The sequence below is a fragment of the Glarea lozoyensis genome, assembly GCF_000409485.1.
Source record: "Glarea lozoyensis ATCC 20868 chromosome Unknown GLAREA2, whole genome shotgun sequence".
NCBI lineage: Eukaryota > Fungi > Ascomycota > Leotiomycetes > Helotiales > Helotiaceae > Glarea > Glarea lozoyensis.
In genome coordinates this window covers 2,473,465-2,491,597 of record NW_007360994.1, presented here as the reverse complement: position 1 = coordinate 2,491,597, position 18,133 = coordinate 2,473,465, and the positions used below count along the sequence as shown (strand labels likewise).

The 18,133-nt window shown below is 47.8% G+C and overlaps 4 protein-coding genes across 4 annotated transcripts; 1 reads left to right on the top strand and 3 right to left on the bottom strand.

Annotated features, from left to right (window-relative positions):
• Positions 1–1,005: 1,005 nt before the first annotated feature.
• Positions 1,006–2,091, bottom strand: GLAREA_04143 (alpha/beta-Hydrolase; the record flags this gene model as incomplete). Its single annotated transcript, XM_008084396.1, has 1 exon — positions 1,006–2,091. The coding sequence occupies one exon, from the start codon at positions 2,089–2,091 to the stop codon at positions 1,006–1,008; it is 1,086 nt and encodes a 361-aa protein (XP_008082587.1).
• A 1,016-nt stretch (positions 2,092–3,107) lies between these two features.
• On the bottom strand, positions 3,108–7,071 carry GLAREA_04142 (ARM repeat-containing protein; the record flags this gene model as incomplete). The annotated part of the gene is made up of 4 exons (XM_008084395.1): positions 3,108–3,462; positions 3,511–3,861; positions 3,907–6,848; positions 6,904–7,071. The coding sequence occupies 4 exons, from the start codon at positions 7,069–7,071 to the stop codon at positions 3,108–3,110; spliced, it is 3,816 nt and encodes a 1,271-aa protein (XP_008082586.1).
• Positions 7,072–7,939: 868 nt separating this feature from the next.
• On the bottom strand, positions 7,940–8,917 carry GLAREA_04141 (Acetamidase/Formamidase-like protein; the record flags this gene model as incomplete). Its single annotated transcript, XM_008084394.1, has 1 exon — positions 7,940–8,917. The coding sequence occupies one exon, from the start codon at positions 8,915–8,917 to the stop codon at positions 7,940–7,942; it is 978 nt and encodes a 325-aa protein (XP_008082585.1).
• Positions 8,918–11,586: 2,669 nt separating this feature from the next.
• Positions 11,587–18,057, top strand: GLAREA_04140 (uncharacterized protein; the record flags this gene model as incomplete). The annotated part of the gene is made up of 9 exons (XM_008084393.1): positions 11,587–11,599; positions 11,681–11,865; positions 11,917–13,134; positions 13,192–14,148; positions 14,205–14,306; positions 14,364–14,795; positions 14,851–15,030; positions 15,080–15,208; positions 15,265–18,057. 9 exons carry the CDS (start codon positions 11,587–11,589, stop codon positions 18,055–18,057), a joined length of 6,009 nt encoding a protein of 2,002 aa, XP_008082584.1.
• Positions 18,058–18,133: the final 76 nt, after the last annotated feature.

Below are 18,133 nucleotides of genomic sequence, written 5' to 3'. Positions count from 1 at the left end.
TCCGTGCCAGAACGTGGGTAACTACATGAGTGTCGTATATGGGAGAAATGCACACAAAATAGCACAAAGTGGCTGGAGATGGTAAATCGAGATTCCGGGCCGGCTGCATCCAACGGTTCGGGAGGAAAACGTGTTACGTGAGATGGATATAACAAGAGTTCGTGTGGCTGATGGCTGGTGATACGACCCCTGACAGCTGAGGCTTGCGGCTAAAGAGTGATGAGTAGCCGCCAAATCCTTGAAAATATGACGCCAAATGAGTGTGCTGATTGGATAGTCAGACGCGATGCAGATGGCCTGCAGATACAACAAACGCCCTTGTCGCGGGACCGAAACGATCCGAATTAACAATCGTGCGGAGCCTCCGTTCAACAGCCACACTGAGGTGTCGATATCTCAACATCGAGTCAGTCTCAATGGAAAGACAAAACAACACTGCGAATAATAGGAGGAAAATGTCTGACCGAAACTCCAAAGTAGGCCTCTGTACATTTTAAGGCGCAGGGTCCAAGGTAAGATCCGGGAAGTAGTTTCAAAACCACTTGGAACGAGCAAACAACCTATCTGTTCCGACACTTGCATGCTATTCCAAGCAACCCGTCTATTTCGGCAATTGGATAAGGCATCGTGATTCCAATTTAGGATTCGAAGAAACTCTTCACAGAGGCTGAGAAGGGTACGTGCAGCTCGGTGTAAATTGGCTTGTATTGGCCAGTCCGGGAAAAGTCCTATGGATGGACATGTAGTAGCCAGTCTGGCCGGGGGAGTGCTAAAGTGTTTCGAGCTATATGATGAGAACATCATTAGCAATGGTCCCGGTCATATTCGCCGTGATTAGACCAATGAATTTTTGCGGATACGGTTCCGCTTTCTCATCAGCTCTCCGAGGCCATCTTTCATAACCGCTGGAATAATGACACCTTGTTAGGACATGGATTGTCCACAGCTCGAACAAGACTTGGCCGCAGTCGAGGCAAGTTTTCTTCCAGTGTAATTTTGGCCAGATCATGGTATTCCTGTATCAGAGCGATCGACAAAGTGAGCGTTTCTTTGAAGGACGTCCAGACACCAGTCTTTCCCGGCCTTGCCTTCCTTGATATGGTATGACCACATCAAAGGGAAGCAGTGCACTTGCTTATCCCATTCTAGCCAGTCACCACGGACCCCAACCTCAGCTAGACGCTTTCGAAATACAGTCGCATCCGGACCCAGCACATCATATCCAGCTACAACCCCGTCCACTTTGATATGGGCAGATCTGAAAAGACTCAAGTCTGCAAATATAGGAGACACCTGTGGTTCTGCCGCAGGCCAATCACCTCGCCATGCATTCGCAGCGTCGTCGATAGTCTTCCTGCTCAGTAGCGGATCTTGCCGGGCTACTTCGTCAATGGCGGGGTTTTCATTTCGGAAGTCGGTGGGTGGAGATATCACAAAGACGTTGCGAAGTCGACAAGTGTCTCTCTTGTTGGAGTTTAGATATGACGAGGCGGCATATAGTCCCAGTGTCAAAGCAACATTTCCGCCAGAGGAATCCCCAGCAAAAGTCAACCAAGTCTTGTCCTTCACACATTGCGCCTCCAGAGTATGGTAGAATCGGTGAAGTGCCGGTAGTGCCTTCTCGGCCGGCTGGTTTGGCGCCAAAGGATAGCTAACAAGTAGCACTCGGTATGCAGGAAGTTTGACTGCAAGCTCCGAACATAGAAGCCAGTGTTCTTTAGCAGCTGGAGACGTGAAGCTTCCACCAGCAAAGTAGCATAACGTATGCGAAGCCTTTGGGCGATCCATTCCCGCGCAGTCGTTTATAAACCTGTATGTCCACATGTCTCCTACTTTTTCCTCGACCACCGGAGTTCGTTCGTCTGCGTATCTATGTGGCTTCAGTTGCGGTGATCCTTCGGGTTGAGGGAGCTTTTGTTTCATCAGAAGAAACGCGATACGGCGAATGAATATCTGTAGAGCTGCGTTGGCGAAGGAGCGGGTGGTTCGATGGTCAACCTTGATGCTGCTCGTCTTCTCCAAGGAAGCCACTGATTTGTCCTCTGCCATCTCGTCCATCATCTGCTGAAGACTAGAATGTGTAACAGCCATCGTAAATCGATAGAGGCGCGTCGAAGATGGTAAATGCAATATAGTGCCGTTTGATGCGACCTTCGTGGTTGTTGAATGTTTTCCAACGAGCTACAGCCGCGGGTTCCGCTGAAGTCTAGGAAATGAGGTCATCAATCGACCTTTTAGCGTTAGTTGTGCCGGCGGTATGATTGTAACTCTCCAATTGCCATCTTCGATACCATGGAGAGTCAATCATGCCATGCAACCCTCATCTCGGACGGCATTTGCTGAATGCCGCTAGCAATTTCAGATCTAACTGGTCCATAGCTGCGTGAATGGCAAATTATAGTGGATCCGAGTCCAGGCCTTGGTCGTGTTCGTATAATCCGCATTGATGCTAATATCTTGTGATTCTCATCGGTCTCTTTCAAGATGCCTTCTCCTTCTCCACCCCAGAAACCCCATTTTCGTAGAAGAAAACTCATCGCGATGGCGTGGACAATGGCCGAAGGTTGAAATGCATGTTTTCGGTGTTTTGCCGATAGTTGCTTGCATTGGTGGGCATTGAGAGCTGGGACGACGAAGAAAACGTACAAGGTCGTAGACTGAGCGGGCGATTCAATTTTGCAATCGCAAATGTGTGTTGAAAGGAACGTGTGGTAGAAGAGACGTTGTTGTATTTCAATGTAAAAGATCCCGCGGTTGCAATTGTATTTTGGGATTTGTGCTGCGTCAAGTCACATGACCCCGAATAAATAGATGCTGGCTCACATGCAGCAAGAGAGAAGTAACAGCGCCTCCTACTTATTGTGTCAACTTAAATTATGGTCAAATATAGCGGAAAAGGAGCTTAAGATATTAGAAATCGTCTGAGCCGTCAGTGAACATTTGTTGCTAATTGTAGGTCTACATGATTATCAGGTGTGCCACTTTACTATGACTATCACTCCCACTCCGTATGATATACTCTACTTTTTGCACAGTGATGCTCGCAGATGGGTACCCATGGAACACTATCAACAAAACAAACAAGTTTTGCCCGCCCTTCCCCCCAACTATCGATGCACCCACCCCCTCTCCTTCCCCCCCTCCACCCCACCAGCCCTGCTAACTTCAACTTTTTTCACCAACGCCTCAACATCCCCCTTCCCCGCCTTCCCCCAATCCAATCCCTTCCCCACCCCATAAAGCGCCCACATCTCCTCCACAACCGCATCCCTAATCTTCGGAAACGGATGGAGGAGCATCGACTCCAACTTCTTCAGGGCCGGCGGACAACTTTCCGCTAGACTGCCGTAAATCCTGACCGCCGCTTCGATACGACGGACTTCGTTGGATTTGTAGTGAGCTTGTTGGACGAGTGCGCAGAGCGTGAGGAGGCGTTTTTCGAATGGAGGTTGCGTGGTGGGACTGTGAGGGTGGTTAGTGGGATGAGAATGTTAAGAGGGAATGGCGAACCTGTTTTCGAGCTGGTGGATGACAGCCGCATCGAAAAGAAAGGAGATGACTTCTAGTAATGAAACGATGATTCGGTCATTACCAATTTTGTCTCGAAGAAGCTTCCATAATGCATCGCTCATGGAGTCAATTGCTCTAACCGGATCTTGAGCGCAGACTGATGCAATTGCTGCTCTGCTCGCGTTGATGATGTCTTCAGAGCCAGCATGGGCTGAAGTAACGTAGCCCTGCATGAGGAGGAGCCATGTCTTGTCTGCTGATTTCAAATCTAAACTCGGTAGCTTCAAGAGTATCTCAAAATACAGTTGTGATTTTGGTGACAGGTCAACAAACACGGCAGAGTATTCAAAGCTACAAAGGTCAGTGGGGTCAGGAACGGGGGAACAGACGACTGACCTGGTCGGAATCCCAAGCACCAACGCTTGCTTAGCTGCCTGTCGAACGCTATCATTCTTCTCTGCCGCAGATCTCAGTATCAACCCAAATAGATCGCGATAAACTTCTAGATTTTCATCACTTGCAAAGCTATCATACGAAGTTCCAAGAGCAGCCGCAGTTTTTAAAGCCTCGATACGCACATGCCGACCTATATCACCTTGACTATTGATGGTGTAGTCATTAAGGCCATCTTCAATCCAGGCAGTGAATGTATATGCAAACATCTGTAGAGCGTGGGTATGTCTCAGACATCTTAGAAGCCATACTCGGTTGTCGGTAGTTTTGATTGTTGCCCATTTCCATCTTAGCTCGTTTATCACGAGCTCCTGGAGTGTGAGAGATCCTGGCTGCACGTGTTCGGAAGCCCCAAGGACTGGTAGGATGTAAAATAGCGTTTGCGTAATAATGTTCCCATCGACATATCGCCCACCACTGCCACGGATACGCAGACCTTCAACCCAGCTTTCTACAAGTACTCGTCGTTCAGACTTATCTAACAAGAATATATAGTTCGCACAGGTTCTAGCAACAATCTCAATAGTTTCTTGTTCCATCAAATTGAGGAATTGTGCCAGCAACTGACCAGCAACAACTACAATACTACTTTCTTCAAAGTATCCGCCATCGATCGCGGTTTGCATACTCGACAGAGATCGAGCGGGACTGTAAATCTTCTCTGGAGGCCACGTGGGCGTGTCGCACAGTTCGAAAATCCCATCCTCCCTCTCAATATCGTTCACACTATTAGTCGGAGTGCCGACGGCTTTCCAACGACGAAGACAAGTGCTGGCACGAATCAGAGGTAATACAGAGACAATCAAACTGCTAACAGACTCGGCGAGCAGATCTGTCGGCTTTCGCTCTTTCAAGCTTGAATTTACAGCTATCAGAAGATCTCCGACTTGCGCTACAATCGTTTGAACAAGCGTCGAAATCTCAAGACCATCGCCTGTCTGTAATAAAGATTTCATAACTTTCTGATCAACACTAAAACCAGAGATGGCAGAAGCTGCGCAGAGCAGTAGGCCGTGACGCTCATTCAGCTCTCTTGCTGGCAATTTGAGATATCGTCCAAGAACTTGCTTGATAGGCGCCTCTATATTTTCAGATATCGCCAGGCCATTCATCACTGGAACCCGACTCCATGTAAGTTGGCCGAAGACATTCGCAACATCTCTTCTTACAGCGGCACTCGCGTCACGAATGCCTCGCCAACCAAGCAATGCTGAAACAACCGCGTCAAAGTAGAGGTGGCTGAGGCCAGCGGCGCTGAAAGCTACTTCCCGTAGAGCGGTCGATCGACGAGCGACCGCATGATAATCGATTACTTGGACCAAACTGATTCCATTTGCGATCGCATCGGGATGGCGGCCTACAAGTTCTTGAAGCGCTGCGGATGAGCCTCGGCGAATGTTTCCCGCAGGATCCAGACTGGCGGAAACGATGAGCTCGATTGCCAGTTGTTGCACAATAGGCGCCGGTGATGTCCCAGCCAGCACACGAGAATGAGTACGATATGCTTTGGAATGAGGACAGCTTAGATGGACTTCCTTCAATTCAACTGTTGTATATCTCCGTGCGAGTGCCCACACGCCGAAACACGCTGCGTCTCTAACACTGGTGCCAACGGAAAGACCAGAAACATCCCGCTTTTCAAATGAGAGTCCTGCGACAACATAGTCTAAGACGGAGGAGATTTCTTTTACTGAGATAGCACGACGATATAGTAGTTGAGACAGAGTAAGTATATGCCCATGCCAGAGAAGAACATTGGCATCTGTAAAACTATATTTCTGAGAGTCCGAGAATTCGGTACGCTGCTCAGTCTTATGCCATGATATTCCGTTTTCCAATTCGTCAACAATAGCTTGCACAACTTGCACAGACATATCGGAGTCAAGCTTGGGAACTACCATGCTGAGCGCCTTGCTCGCAGCAAGTCTGACTGGAGTGGACTCATCTCCTAGGAAGCCAAGAAGGGCAACAATAGCGCCTTGCATGATTTCAAACGCTTGTTCGTCCAAGCTGGTGCGAAGAAGAAGAATCGCAACACCGCGGTATATCTTAATAATGTTTTTCCGCGCGACGGCGGATTCATGAATGCTCGCGAAGATAGGTCCACTATCAGGCTGTATTTGCTCCACAAGACGGAATATGTCATATAGATACCGATTCATTTCATTGGTACCAGTCGAAGAACTAAGCAAGCCAGCTAAAAACGACAGAATTCCAATATAGCGATGGACTGGTTGGAGTGTTTGAGACGTGTCGGACAGAGCTTTTGTAGCCCACTGCACCAATACATCGAGAATACCAATTTTCTGCATGTCGGGACGCAGGGCAATACGTACAAGAAGAAGCTTAGCAGCTTCTCTCTCCCTACCAGAAGAAGACAAATGACGAAATGCAAGAGAAATGACACGCTGAGAAACGGTTGGGGTATTCGCGGGCCATGCCACTTCAGAGCCAGAAAGGACTTCTCCGAGCTCGTCCTCGCCAAAGGAAGCCGAAGATATGGACTCGAGATCAAATGGGGCCAACAAAAGTTGTGACAGCCACAGAAGCGTCGCATATCTTTCTTCCCAGGTCCAAGCACGCTTCGCCGCCTCGGAGCTATCGTCAACGTAGATGCCTCCTTCGATTGCTGAGAGAAGTAGTTCGAGATGTTTCGTCTCTGTACTTAGGAAACGTACAATTACCTTTTCCCCACGGATCTTGCAGAATGTGTATAGAAGACGGCATATGGCAGCAGAGAGCGGCGTCAAGAGGTGAGAAATAGCTGATGATTCCAAAGAGGTGGGTGGATACTGGAGACATTGGATAAATGCTTCGGCGAGAGGAGGGACGATTTTTTGGAGGTAGGGATCGAGGAGTTGAGGCTGCTCCTGGAATTGCTCAAGCTGTAAACCATTGTATCAATAGTGGTCCATTTATGGGTGTTGTGCGCAGACAAACCACAGCTACGAGGGAATCTGTGTCCCGAATCCTCACATGACGTCTGACTTCTTGCCCACCAGAATTCCAGAGAAATGATCTGAGCCGTCCTTCGAAGCCTGGTAAGTCTCCTTTGGCGGACTTTTGAAGAACGACATCCTGATCAATTTCAGGGGCATTCTCATCCATAGCGATATCAGGTTGGGTGCTCGAAACAACGCGCGGACGACAGCATGGCGTTTGCTGTTTTCGTCGCGGTTGTTGACTGGCACACGTCGGCTCTCTGCCCATCACGTCACCTGTGGCTATCTCACGTGACTTTGAAGTCAGTGTCCAGCGAGGTATTTTTGCAGTTTACCTAAAGGGTTACGATAATTAACATGTCCAGGTAAAGGCAAGCTTGACTTGACAATTAAATTAAACACTCCATTGGCCGATCCATATTGACTTCATCATGTGACCTTATGCCCGCTTTTTAACTCTTCCCCGGAATTCCAAAAAGCTTAAAGACGATATGGTTAAGGTGCGGTATGCAGCAAAACGACAAAATCATGACCGTCACCACATGACGCCACACGTTCGACGTTTCCCGCCCTTCCAAACTGCGCTTTACCTACAAAATGAAATGTCGAGGGCTTCGGGGTACCTAGAGCTCCATTTGGCTGCGTCATACAACCGCCACGACCTACGAGATATTGTGTCGTTGTGATACCGTCGAATTTTCCATCAATCATGGAATGAGAATAGGCAACATGAGGCGGACGAGATCGAGAGAATCACGAGTTACGTTTCAAGAGTTCAAAAACCGAAATAGTTTTATATATAGAGGGCTGGCGCTGGGACGCGACTAGCAATTCGAGAGAGATACAGCGCGACGATACAGTCTAGAAATCGGCTTTCGGCGACTGTTCAGAGCTACAAGGAATTGTATCTCCGATTACAAGAGAAGTTGAAGCACAAGATTTGACAGACACTTCTGGGGAAAAGACATTACTTGAAAGTTAAAACAAAGCTTGAGGATTGCATTTACGTCAGTTATGAAGCTATCGTGGTGGCTCTACTTTCCAATGGAACCTACAAAAATATTTAGAGGCATGCTGCATGCCACCGCATAGTGGGGCATGTCAACGGCTTCAACGATTTTCATATCGCCAGCCACACTTGCTAACATGTAGCCCTCCTCCCTGGTCAGCCCCTTCTCTCCGCTCAACCATTCAATCATCCCCCGGATCGCTTTCCTACTCGCTTCCCTCAAATCCGCGTCAATACCCAAGACGGCGTACTCCCCTTTACTATCCCACACCTTCGCCTTCACTCCGCTTGTCTCGTAGTGTGGACTTTTCACCCACGGCTTGTTCTTCTCAACACTCAATCTCATTTTGGCCTTCATCTGAGTCTCAATTGCAGTCCCGCAGACTTCTCCGTCTCCTTGCGCAGCATGTCCATCTCCACAGCTGAACAGCGCACCTTCTACCTTTACGGAAAGATACAAACAGCTTCCTTCCACGATATATTTGCAGTCGATGTTCCCACCAGTGTCGTATGGAGGTATGGTGCTCCACTCGCCAGCCTCTTCTCTAGCTATACCGACAACACCAAGAAATGGTCGAATGGGAATGTGTATCCCCTCCTTGAATACAGCATAACCGTCCTTCGCATGGGTTTCCAAGTCCCATATCTTCAGTCGCTGCTCATGAAATTCATCTGAAAGCAGACCGAAGTTCATGCTTCCGGGTAGTATTGCTGTCCAGCCATAGGCTGCAGGTTGCAATGACAAAAACTCCACCTTTAAAACATCTCCAGGCTGAGCGTCCTTGACAAAGACAGGCCCGACTGCAGGATCCGCTTTTGAGACATCAAACGTGGAGATGGACTCGCTTGTACTATGTGCATCGAATTGGTTTCCACCACCATCGGGAAGATCAAGAGTAATCTCATCCCCAGAGGATACCGTCAGAACAGGTGCAAGAGTTTTGTCCCATCTCAAATGAGTATTTGAGTGTGAGTGCGTTATATGGTGTGTTTGATGCGCCATCATTGGTGACGTGCAAAGATGTTGAAGTGTTCCGAGAGAGAGACACAGATAGCGGGTTTCTTGGTGGGTTGGATGACTTCTTGAGGTCTACTTAATCGACTGAGAGTGGGATAGTCACATGATATCCTATACGTATGGTTTTACGTTTGGAGTACATCTTTTCGGCGTTAGCAGGACTCACTCCCTTCAACAGTCCGAGTTGTTGCTCTGGTATTCGGCGTTAAGCTGCCACTCCCCGTCACTGCATATTATTTCTACGTACACATCATACGCATATGTGATTGCAATCTGAAACAGACTGTCGAAACGGACAGAACTTTGCCGTTAGGCAAGCATGGTTTCGTTGCAAGCTTGGCTTATTTTAAGGTGAAAGCGAGCGTCTGCTACGCCCCGGCCAACAGAGATTCTGCAAAAGGTCCCAACCAACAAGACCTCAGTCTACAACTTGCATGTTATCTCCAACGAGATGGACCACCGACATGTGCTCAAACGATACTTGAATGTGTTTCTTCGACTTTCGCTCTCACCCTTGACACATCTCAACATCATATGCCACGTTCTACTTCTGGTACTCCAACTAACTCACACAATCAAGACAATTGCCGTTCCCCTTGGTTCATCTACCTCTCCCAAGTTGCTCATATTCGAATCTGCTTAATGGTCTTTCCAGCATACCGCACAGATCCTACGTTGCCTGTGTACGGCTTTGAAGCTGATGGGCTGTTGGTATGGAGTGTAAATATTAAAGCTACGAAGGATTTCACTTGAAAGTAACAAGGAAACTTGCATGGTGCTTAAACCAAAGATCTAACGTAAACTTGAAATATCAGATGCTGGTTGTCAATTAAAATTATTGTAATGGTGCGAGAAGTGTCTAGTAGCCGTGTAACACTCTGGTCTACTAATTGTCATAACCCGAGTCACTTCGCGGTACTGCAAGCGTAATAGCTGCTCACAAGCCCGCTTTGTCATCTTCTCCTAGCATCCCCGCATAATAACATTGTATTTGTCCGTGTCGAACTCCTGTCCACATACCTGGTACCCAAAGGTCTCGCATGTTCTGATGATATCATCGGTATAGCTGCGGACATATCTCGCGTTTGGAGCGATCCAGTAATCATTATAATCATTACTAGCTAGTTAGGTTTCTAGTTACAGTACTTACATCGTTGCAGACCTCGATGATAGCACCCTTCCAGCAGCCGTACGGCGAACGACAAGACTTGGCTGGAACAACATATCCATTTGCAGTTTGCTTTCTAGAGCGCAACTATATTAATGACCGTACTACCTTGATTTTCATGAATTTTAGCTCACAGCTGTTCACGCGCGTTGTCGAAAAGATGAATATCTCGATAAGTCTAGCCTCTACCATTGTCTCTACAACAGTGAACACCGTCTTAGATCGAGTCAGTTGTATTATTCTCGCAATTATAGGGTGTAACACTACCTTGTTACGAGGAGTAAGCAATGAGAGGGTAGTATTATGCTCATCAGCCAGTCGATCGGACAAGACCTCAGCTTTCTTTGCAATGGGGGTCGCAAAAGCGATGAAAGCAAGCGTCAATATTGCGCAGATATACTTGTATATGCGCATCAGGCGACTGATGCGAATAACGAAGTTGTTTGTAGAGTAGAGCTGTGAGTTGTGGAGCAAGTTGGAACCTGAATCTGAATGAAAGCGGGTGAAAAGCGTGAGAGGAAGAAGAAGAAAAGCGGAGCTGTGCTTCTTTAAATATTGATATCTTTTCCGTGCGTGGATGATTTGTGAATTACATTCTTCTTTTCCATCCTCACTTACGGATGTGTATGGGTGTGAGTTACGCATGGTGAATTTAACCAACTAGATTCGAAGAAATGCTTTTTAGGTTAAGAATTTTACGGTGCTCAGTTGGCTAAAAAAAATCTATGAAGACAAAATTTAGAAGACGTATCATCGTCCTTGGACCGGAATAAGTTCGTAGCTTTTAAACCTCTAACATTGATTTGAAAATTTAGGTTACTTTTTAGATTAGTCAGATTTTCTTTATCGGTGAAATGCTCGTTTGTGGTACAGGAAACAGTAGGCAGTTGCTATCAACTGTACACGCTTCTTGCGATTCGTACTTGGATCACGTGATAATCATGTCGTCGAAGGCGTTGAGATTTGGGGGGCGATATGCTTTATATATATCTCATCTGTCGCCTTCTAGAATTTGTTTGGGAGCTCAAATATTCGACATCAGCAAAGTTCTGAGAAAGATCTTCGCCAGTCACGCACGAATTGAGCTTCAGCTCTGGTGAGGTCGGCTATCTGACATGAGGATATGGTTGACAAAGCCGAGCACGCGCATTCATACATAATTGTGGAGAACAGTAAGCACACATACCCGGTAATCCTCTTTTTAGAGATTCGTATCCTATTGAATACCCTTCTCAGCTCAGATTGAGGCTGATTCGCTTTAACTGATGGCGGTGGTGGCCCTGGTGGGACCACGTCTGATGCTTGATTTCTGATGGAGGGGCATGAAGGAATGATACAGCTATTCTTTCCCGCTTAGTTGAGCACCCGTCTCGGTGTGTTTCTTCCCAAATACCTTTCCGTCTTCAACATCTTGGTGAATTGACAAATTCGTCGCTTTGAATACCCCTTCAGCCGCTGGGTATTACATTTGAACAAGTCAGCAAAGATGAACGACCAGGGTCACTCATATGGTATACACTTCTGAGTTCTCCCTCTACTAACACTATATAATTTCCACCTCTCTAACAATAAATTTTCAGCGAATCTGCCTCCCTACATTCCGCCAAATCAAGGGCTCCCTCATCCTCTATCGACATCAGACGAAGCATCGCAAGTCATGTCGAGGCCACCTAACTATCCGGGTGCGCCACCATCTTCATATCCAGGTGGCCCACCAACGCAAGCACCATACCCTGGGGGACCAGCACAATATCCAGGAAAAGGAGTGGGTTATCCTCTATGTTTAAGGAAATACCACATCTAATACAGGTCTTAGGGGTACTATCCTTATCGGAGAGGAAGTGACAGTAGCGATGATGGAATTGGCTCCTCGATTCTCAGCCGGCTGAAGTTTGAGGCGAAGTCAGAAATCAAGGAAACTACGAGTAAGATAGACAGATGGCTAGGTGAGGGCCCTCCGCCTCCAAACTGGCAAGGCCAAGGGCCATCAATATCACTCTTTGATCCCTTAGCACCACCACCCGCAGATGGACAGAACAAATCATCATACTTGGGGACTTCCCAAAACTATGGCTCGACGCAGAGTTACCAAGCCACTCAACAGCAACCATTTCCACCCAGTCGAGGTGCGTCGCCCCTCTATAAAGGCGGATTTGCCCCTCCACAGCTGGCACCGTCATTTCCACAACAGAACCAACCAGTCCCCTACCCAGGATCCCTGGCCTTCAACCGCGAGACCAGCTTGACAGCAGCTCAAAACTCTAGCATGCAACATTTAAACAGCCAACCGAATCCGCTGATGCCTTACCCAGGTGCTCCAGGTTTTGGCAGTGCCAATACAGCACAATCTATTTCTGCGCCTAGCAGTCAGCAACAAAACGAACCACTGACATATCCTGGAGCTCTAAGCCCCCAATTGCCGCCCATTCCTTCTACTTCTCAACAATCAAATCCAATGATGCCATACCCTGGCGCCATACAGACAATGGATCAACAATCGGCTTCAAGTGTCCTACGCCAGCAATCGAGTGCACAGCAAATACTCCCATATAATTCCCAGCAGCCTCCTCCCCAGACGTATCAAGGAGTCCAGCAACCACAAGCAGGTACACAGAATCCCCAGCCGCAGCCTTATCCAGGGATACCTCCAGTTCCAGTATCGCAACCACAGCAATATCCCTCATTTCAACAGCAACCTCCACCAGTACCAAGTGGACAACCTCAGCCATACCCAAGCGCAGCCAGTCAAATTCAGCAACAAGGTCAAATGAATGCTCGACCTGGTCAATACACGATCAAAAGCGGCGATACCTTTGACGCGATTGCAGCAATGAAAGGTACCACGGCAAAGGTACTGCAGACCTTGAACCCGGGAATGGTAGCAACTGATCTTGGAATCGGGGCAGTAATGAACCTGCCAGGCCAGGAAGCTTTTCCTCATAATCCTCAACCACAGCCGTTTCAAGCGAGCCAACAACAGCCACAGATGCCGTTTCCACCACAACAGGCTGGTCAGCAAGGACAGGTACAACAGGTAAGATTAAGTTCACGAATGAGAATATGTCGTTAGATTGTGCTAAATGCAGTTTAGGGTTCCGCGCTTCAACAATCAAGTGCCTCTGCTAACCAGACGTATTCGACAAGTCAGCAAAATACACAGCAAACTCGACCCCAGCAGCCTCAAGTAGCCGGCCCTCTACAACCGCAAGGCCAAGCCCAAAGTCAACAGCGGCAACAGCCAACTTCACAGGCTCAACTTGGACCACCGCAAGCGCAGGCACTGAATCAACCCCAACCAACCGGATTTCAACCACAGGGCCAGACTACTCAAGTACAGAGTCCTGGGCGACAACCACTTCAAGCAACAGGTGCCTTTCCAGTAAACCCACAGCAGCAGGCACCAGCACCACTCCTGCCCCAAGGAGGTATGCCTGCGAATCAGCCGGGAGGTGGATTGAAAAGAGGAGGTTCAGGTGCTGGTCCTCTCAAGCCAATCGGTCGAGGTGCCTTTCCAGTTAAACCACAACCCTCGCCACCTATGCAACAACCAGCACCTCAAAATATACGCGTTGATCCAATGCAAGGAACAAGCCAGCCTCAAGCAGGTGCTCAAGCCACTCAACAAAATCCACAAGCCAAAGCACCTCCTATGCCAAAGGCGGCTCCTGCCCGAAAGCTTCCACCTCCTTCTAAACCACAGAAAGAACCTCTTGCGCCGAAAGCACTTCCTCCTCCGAAGCCTTTACCAGCACCCAAACCACAAAAGGAACCACCCATGCCCAAAGCAGTCCCACCTCAGAAAGCACCACCCATGCCGAAGGCCCTACCCCCGCAGAAAGAGCCGCCGATGCCCAAACCACAGAAGGTACCACCAATGCCTAAGGCGCTCCCTATACCGAAACAGCCATCAGCGCCTAAACCCCCCAAGGAGCTCAATGTACCCTCTGCTGCCAAGCTTACTAAAGAACCTTCAATGCCCAAGGAGCCAGCGCCTCAGACTGGCGCGATGAAACCCCCGAAGGTTCCAAAAGATTCGGGGCCTTCACCCGTAAGTATATGCTTGATTTGTGGGCTTTACCCAGTGCATACTAATGTTCCGTGTAGAACCTCGCAATGAAAGACAAAACTAAGGATGGCAAAATCAGTAATATTCTAGACGAATCGAATGGCGATGGGAAGCATGAGGAGCAAGCGCAAAGCAAAAAAGTACGTGTTTATCAGTTATCTAGTGTAAATGAAGTATCTAATGCAACTCATTGGCAGATGTCTCAATCACATTCAGAGACTCGACAAGAATCGCATTCGACGAGTCAAATCTCTCATTCTCAGTCAATTTCTGAGAAAAGCCTTCATACCAGCTCTTTCATGGAGCTTACCGATGCCCAGAAGTTCTCTGAAGGTTGGATGCCTATTCGTGGCAAGGAAGACCACAAGTGTGGATCCATGTTCGACGCTGAGGGTAAGAAGTTTGAGGGCTGGATGAGTAATGATGGAGATATGTGCGATCGAGATGGTAAGGAGATGAATGGTAAGGCTTGCGAAATGTTTAACGAGCAAGGTGAGGTAGTAGCAGGTTGGATGAAGGAAGATGGAGTGTTCTGCAATGAGTTCGGAGTCCGGATGGAGGGTGTTGAGATTTGCGATGCAGAGGGAAAGAAAATTGATCCATCTGAAATTCACAATTCTAAGGGGAAGGTAAGTGCTTGTCGGATAACTCTCCTTGCTTTTGTATCACTGCTGATGATAGAAGCACGATGAAAATCGGATACCACTTCTAGATTCATTTGGCCAACCGGTTCTGGATGAGAACGGGCTCCCAATGTACGAGAATGATACCGAAGAGGGCTCATGGGTTGACGGTGAGTGGGTTGAAAACCAGTCGGAGGCGGAGAGCGAAGAACAATCAGGGGATGAAAATCCCGAAGAAGACGTAAGTTCTGCATGTCATCCTCTTATACGATGCTGATTTTGTAATCTAGGAACTTGAACTTGACGACGATAATCGGTTGATCTTAGATGAGTCCACTGGTTCCTGGGTCAACAAATCAGGGGAAGTTGTTGAAATTAATGTGGATGAAATCGAGGAACTGGAGGACTCCGAGGATGAGGTAAGAATGAACAATACCTTTCTGGTTTTATTATATGCTAATTGTCTTTGACTCAGGATGAGGCCGATGATTTTGAAGAAAAGACCTCCGGTGAAGCTTCGACAACACACACCATAACCGAGACGCGTACGACTACTACAACACTGACTTGGACGCTCACGTGGAGTAAAACCACGAACAAATGGTGGAAGAAACGTACCCATTTAGGCGCCGATGAGCTTGACGGAAATGAATCAGATGAGTTTGACGAGAGCGGCGAGCTCATCGAAAAAGCCTCCGAGGATGAATCTGGCGAAGAGTTAGAATACGACCAAAATGGAGATCTAATTGAGTCGGACGACGAATATGATGGCCCAAAATTCGATGAAGACGGGAACCCAATTGAGTCTGACATCGAAGGGGAATCAGATGAGGAAGATAAGTCTGGCAAAGACTTTACAGCCTCTGGGCCATGCAAGGAACACAAAGTTGAACACTGCCCCAAGAAAAGCTGTAAGCCTGAGTCTGGTGGATGTTTGGTTCATGGTCGGAAGCTTTGCGAGTCTTGCACTAAATTCTTTCCTGAAGATGCCGAGGTTGAAGAGCCAGATACGACAGCTTCTGAGTCGTGCAAAAAGCATAACGCTCCGCATTGCCTTCAGAAGGAATGTGCACCCGAGTCTGGCGGTTGCAAGAAACATGGTAAAAAGGATTGCCAAAAGGGGTATACAGCCTTCTCCGATGTAGATGAGCTTGGCGAGAATAAGTACACCGCCTCTGGACCTTGCAAGGAACATGATACTCCTCACTGCGAGGAAGGAAGCTGTAAGCCGGAAGCTGGCGGCTGTAAGGTACACGGCGCGAAGCTGTGTGAATCTTGCTCTCAGTTCTTCCCAGACGAGAGTGATGATGAGGACGAAGACAAAGATGATCAGCAAACAGCTTCTGCGCCTTGTAAAAAGCATGACAAGACACATTGCCTGGAGAAAAGCTGCGCCCCGGAAAAAGGTGGATGTAAGGTTCATGGAAAACAGAAGTGTGAAAAAGGCTGCAAAGACTTCTTTCCTGTTTCACCCCAAAAACAGAACGGCGAGGATTCACACACGAACCACCTTAAGTGCAAAGCGCACGGTGAAAAAGACTGCAAAAAGAAAGGATGCAAAACCGCCGACAAAGCTTGCAAGAAGCACGACAAAATTGACTGCGACAAGGGCTGCTTTGATGACTTGGATGACGATCTTCCTCCGCCAGCAACAGAACCATGCGAGTTACACAAACAAAAGAATTGCCCCAAGAAAAGCTGCATCCCCGAGAAAGGCGGCTGCCGGAAGCACGGAAAGGTGGATTGCGAGAAAGGCTGCACTGATCATCTCGATGGATTGCCTTTGCCTGCGACGGAGCCTTGCGAGTTACACAAGCAGAAGAACTGTCCGAAGAAGAGTTGTACGCCAGAAAAGGGTGGCTGCAGAAAGCATGGCAAAGTGAAGTGCGAGAAGGGTTGCACGGATCAGGATAAATCGGACAAGGAGAAGAAATCCGCTAAACCTTGTGAGGCGCACGATAAAAAAGACTGCTCAGATGATAAGTGTCAGAAAATGGCGGATGGCCCTTGTTTCAAGCATAAAGACGAGGACTGTAAAGTCTGCGTGCGACCTGGTATGCTCGATGACGTTGAGAGTGACGAAGAAGATGCAGCTTCCGGGGAGGAGGATGAAGATGAAGATGAAGATGAGGAGGATGACGAGGATAATGCAACCGAGGATGGCGAGGACCTGGAAGACGTTGATTCACAGGGCGATATTGAGTCCGAGGTTGATGAAACTGAAGATGTCGAGGATGAATTGAAAGTTGGCTCTGGAATCGACGAAACGGAATCCCAGGTAGAAGAAGAGGCGCTTGAAGATATGGCTTCTGCATTCGAAGATACCGAGGTTACGGAAAAGCCCAAGAGATCAAAATCTGGTCCTTGCTGGGAGCATGGAGAAGAGAAATGCAAGGAAGGCTGCTTCGATTCTGAGGATCATTCGGAATCTAAGCGAGGTCCAAAGCGCAAGTCATCAAAGAAGGCCATTAAGGAGAAAGCCTCCAAGGATAAAGGGGAGCACAACAATGGAGGTGATGATGAGGACGACGAAAACGATGCACATACCGAAGAGGAAGAGGATGAGGAAGAAGAACAAACTTTGATCGCTAAGAAGTCTTCGAAGTCTTCTAAGAAGAGCTTCAAGTCTAAGAATTCAAGCTCGAAGAAAGAGGTTCATGAGCATAAGCATGAGGAAGACGACGAGAAGGAGAACGACGAAGAAGATGGACAAGACACTGAACATGAGGAAGAGGAAGAAGAACAAGCTTTGGTCGCGAAGAAGTCGTCGAAGTCTTCTGCTAAAGCCTCTAAATCTAAGAGCTCAAGCTCAAAGAAGGTGGTTCATGATCATGATCATAAGCACGTTGAGGAGGATGAAGGAGTTACGGAAGATGAGAATGATGAAGAAGACGAGGAAGACGATGAAGACTCTACAAAAACTTCCAAACCCACGAATAAGTCATCTAAGAAAGGAACCTCTTCCAGAGCTGAGAAATTAACGAAAGACAAACATGATCACGATGCTGCTGCAAAACATGACCACGATAACGAAGATGATGATGAAGATGAAGAAGAAGCTGAGGACGAGGACGAAGACGAAGAGGATGCCGAGGATGATGACGGGGAAGACGATGAAGAAGAGGAGGACGATGAAGAAGAGGAAAACGATGATGATGATGAGGAAGTCGAGGTCGAGGAGGAAGAGGAGGAGGAGGAGGAAGAAGTCGAGGTTCATGAGCATGAAAAGTCTACGACCATGACAAAGAAGCAACTTTCCAGTCACTGATGAAATTCAATTTATGATTTAGGATTAAAACATGCTTTGGAGTTATGATGGAGTTTGAAACTAGGTCGTTTTAATT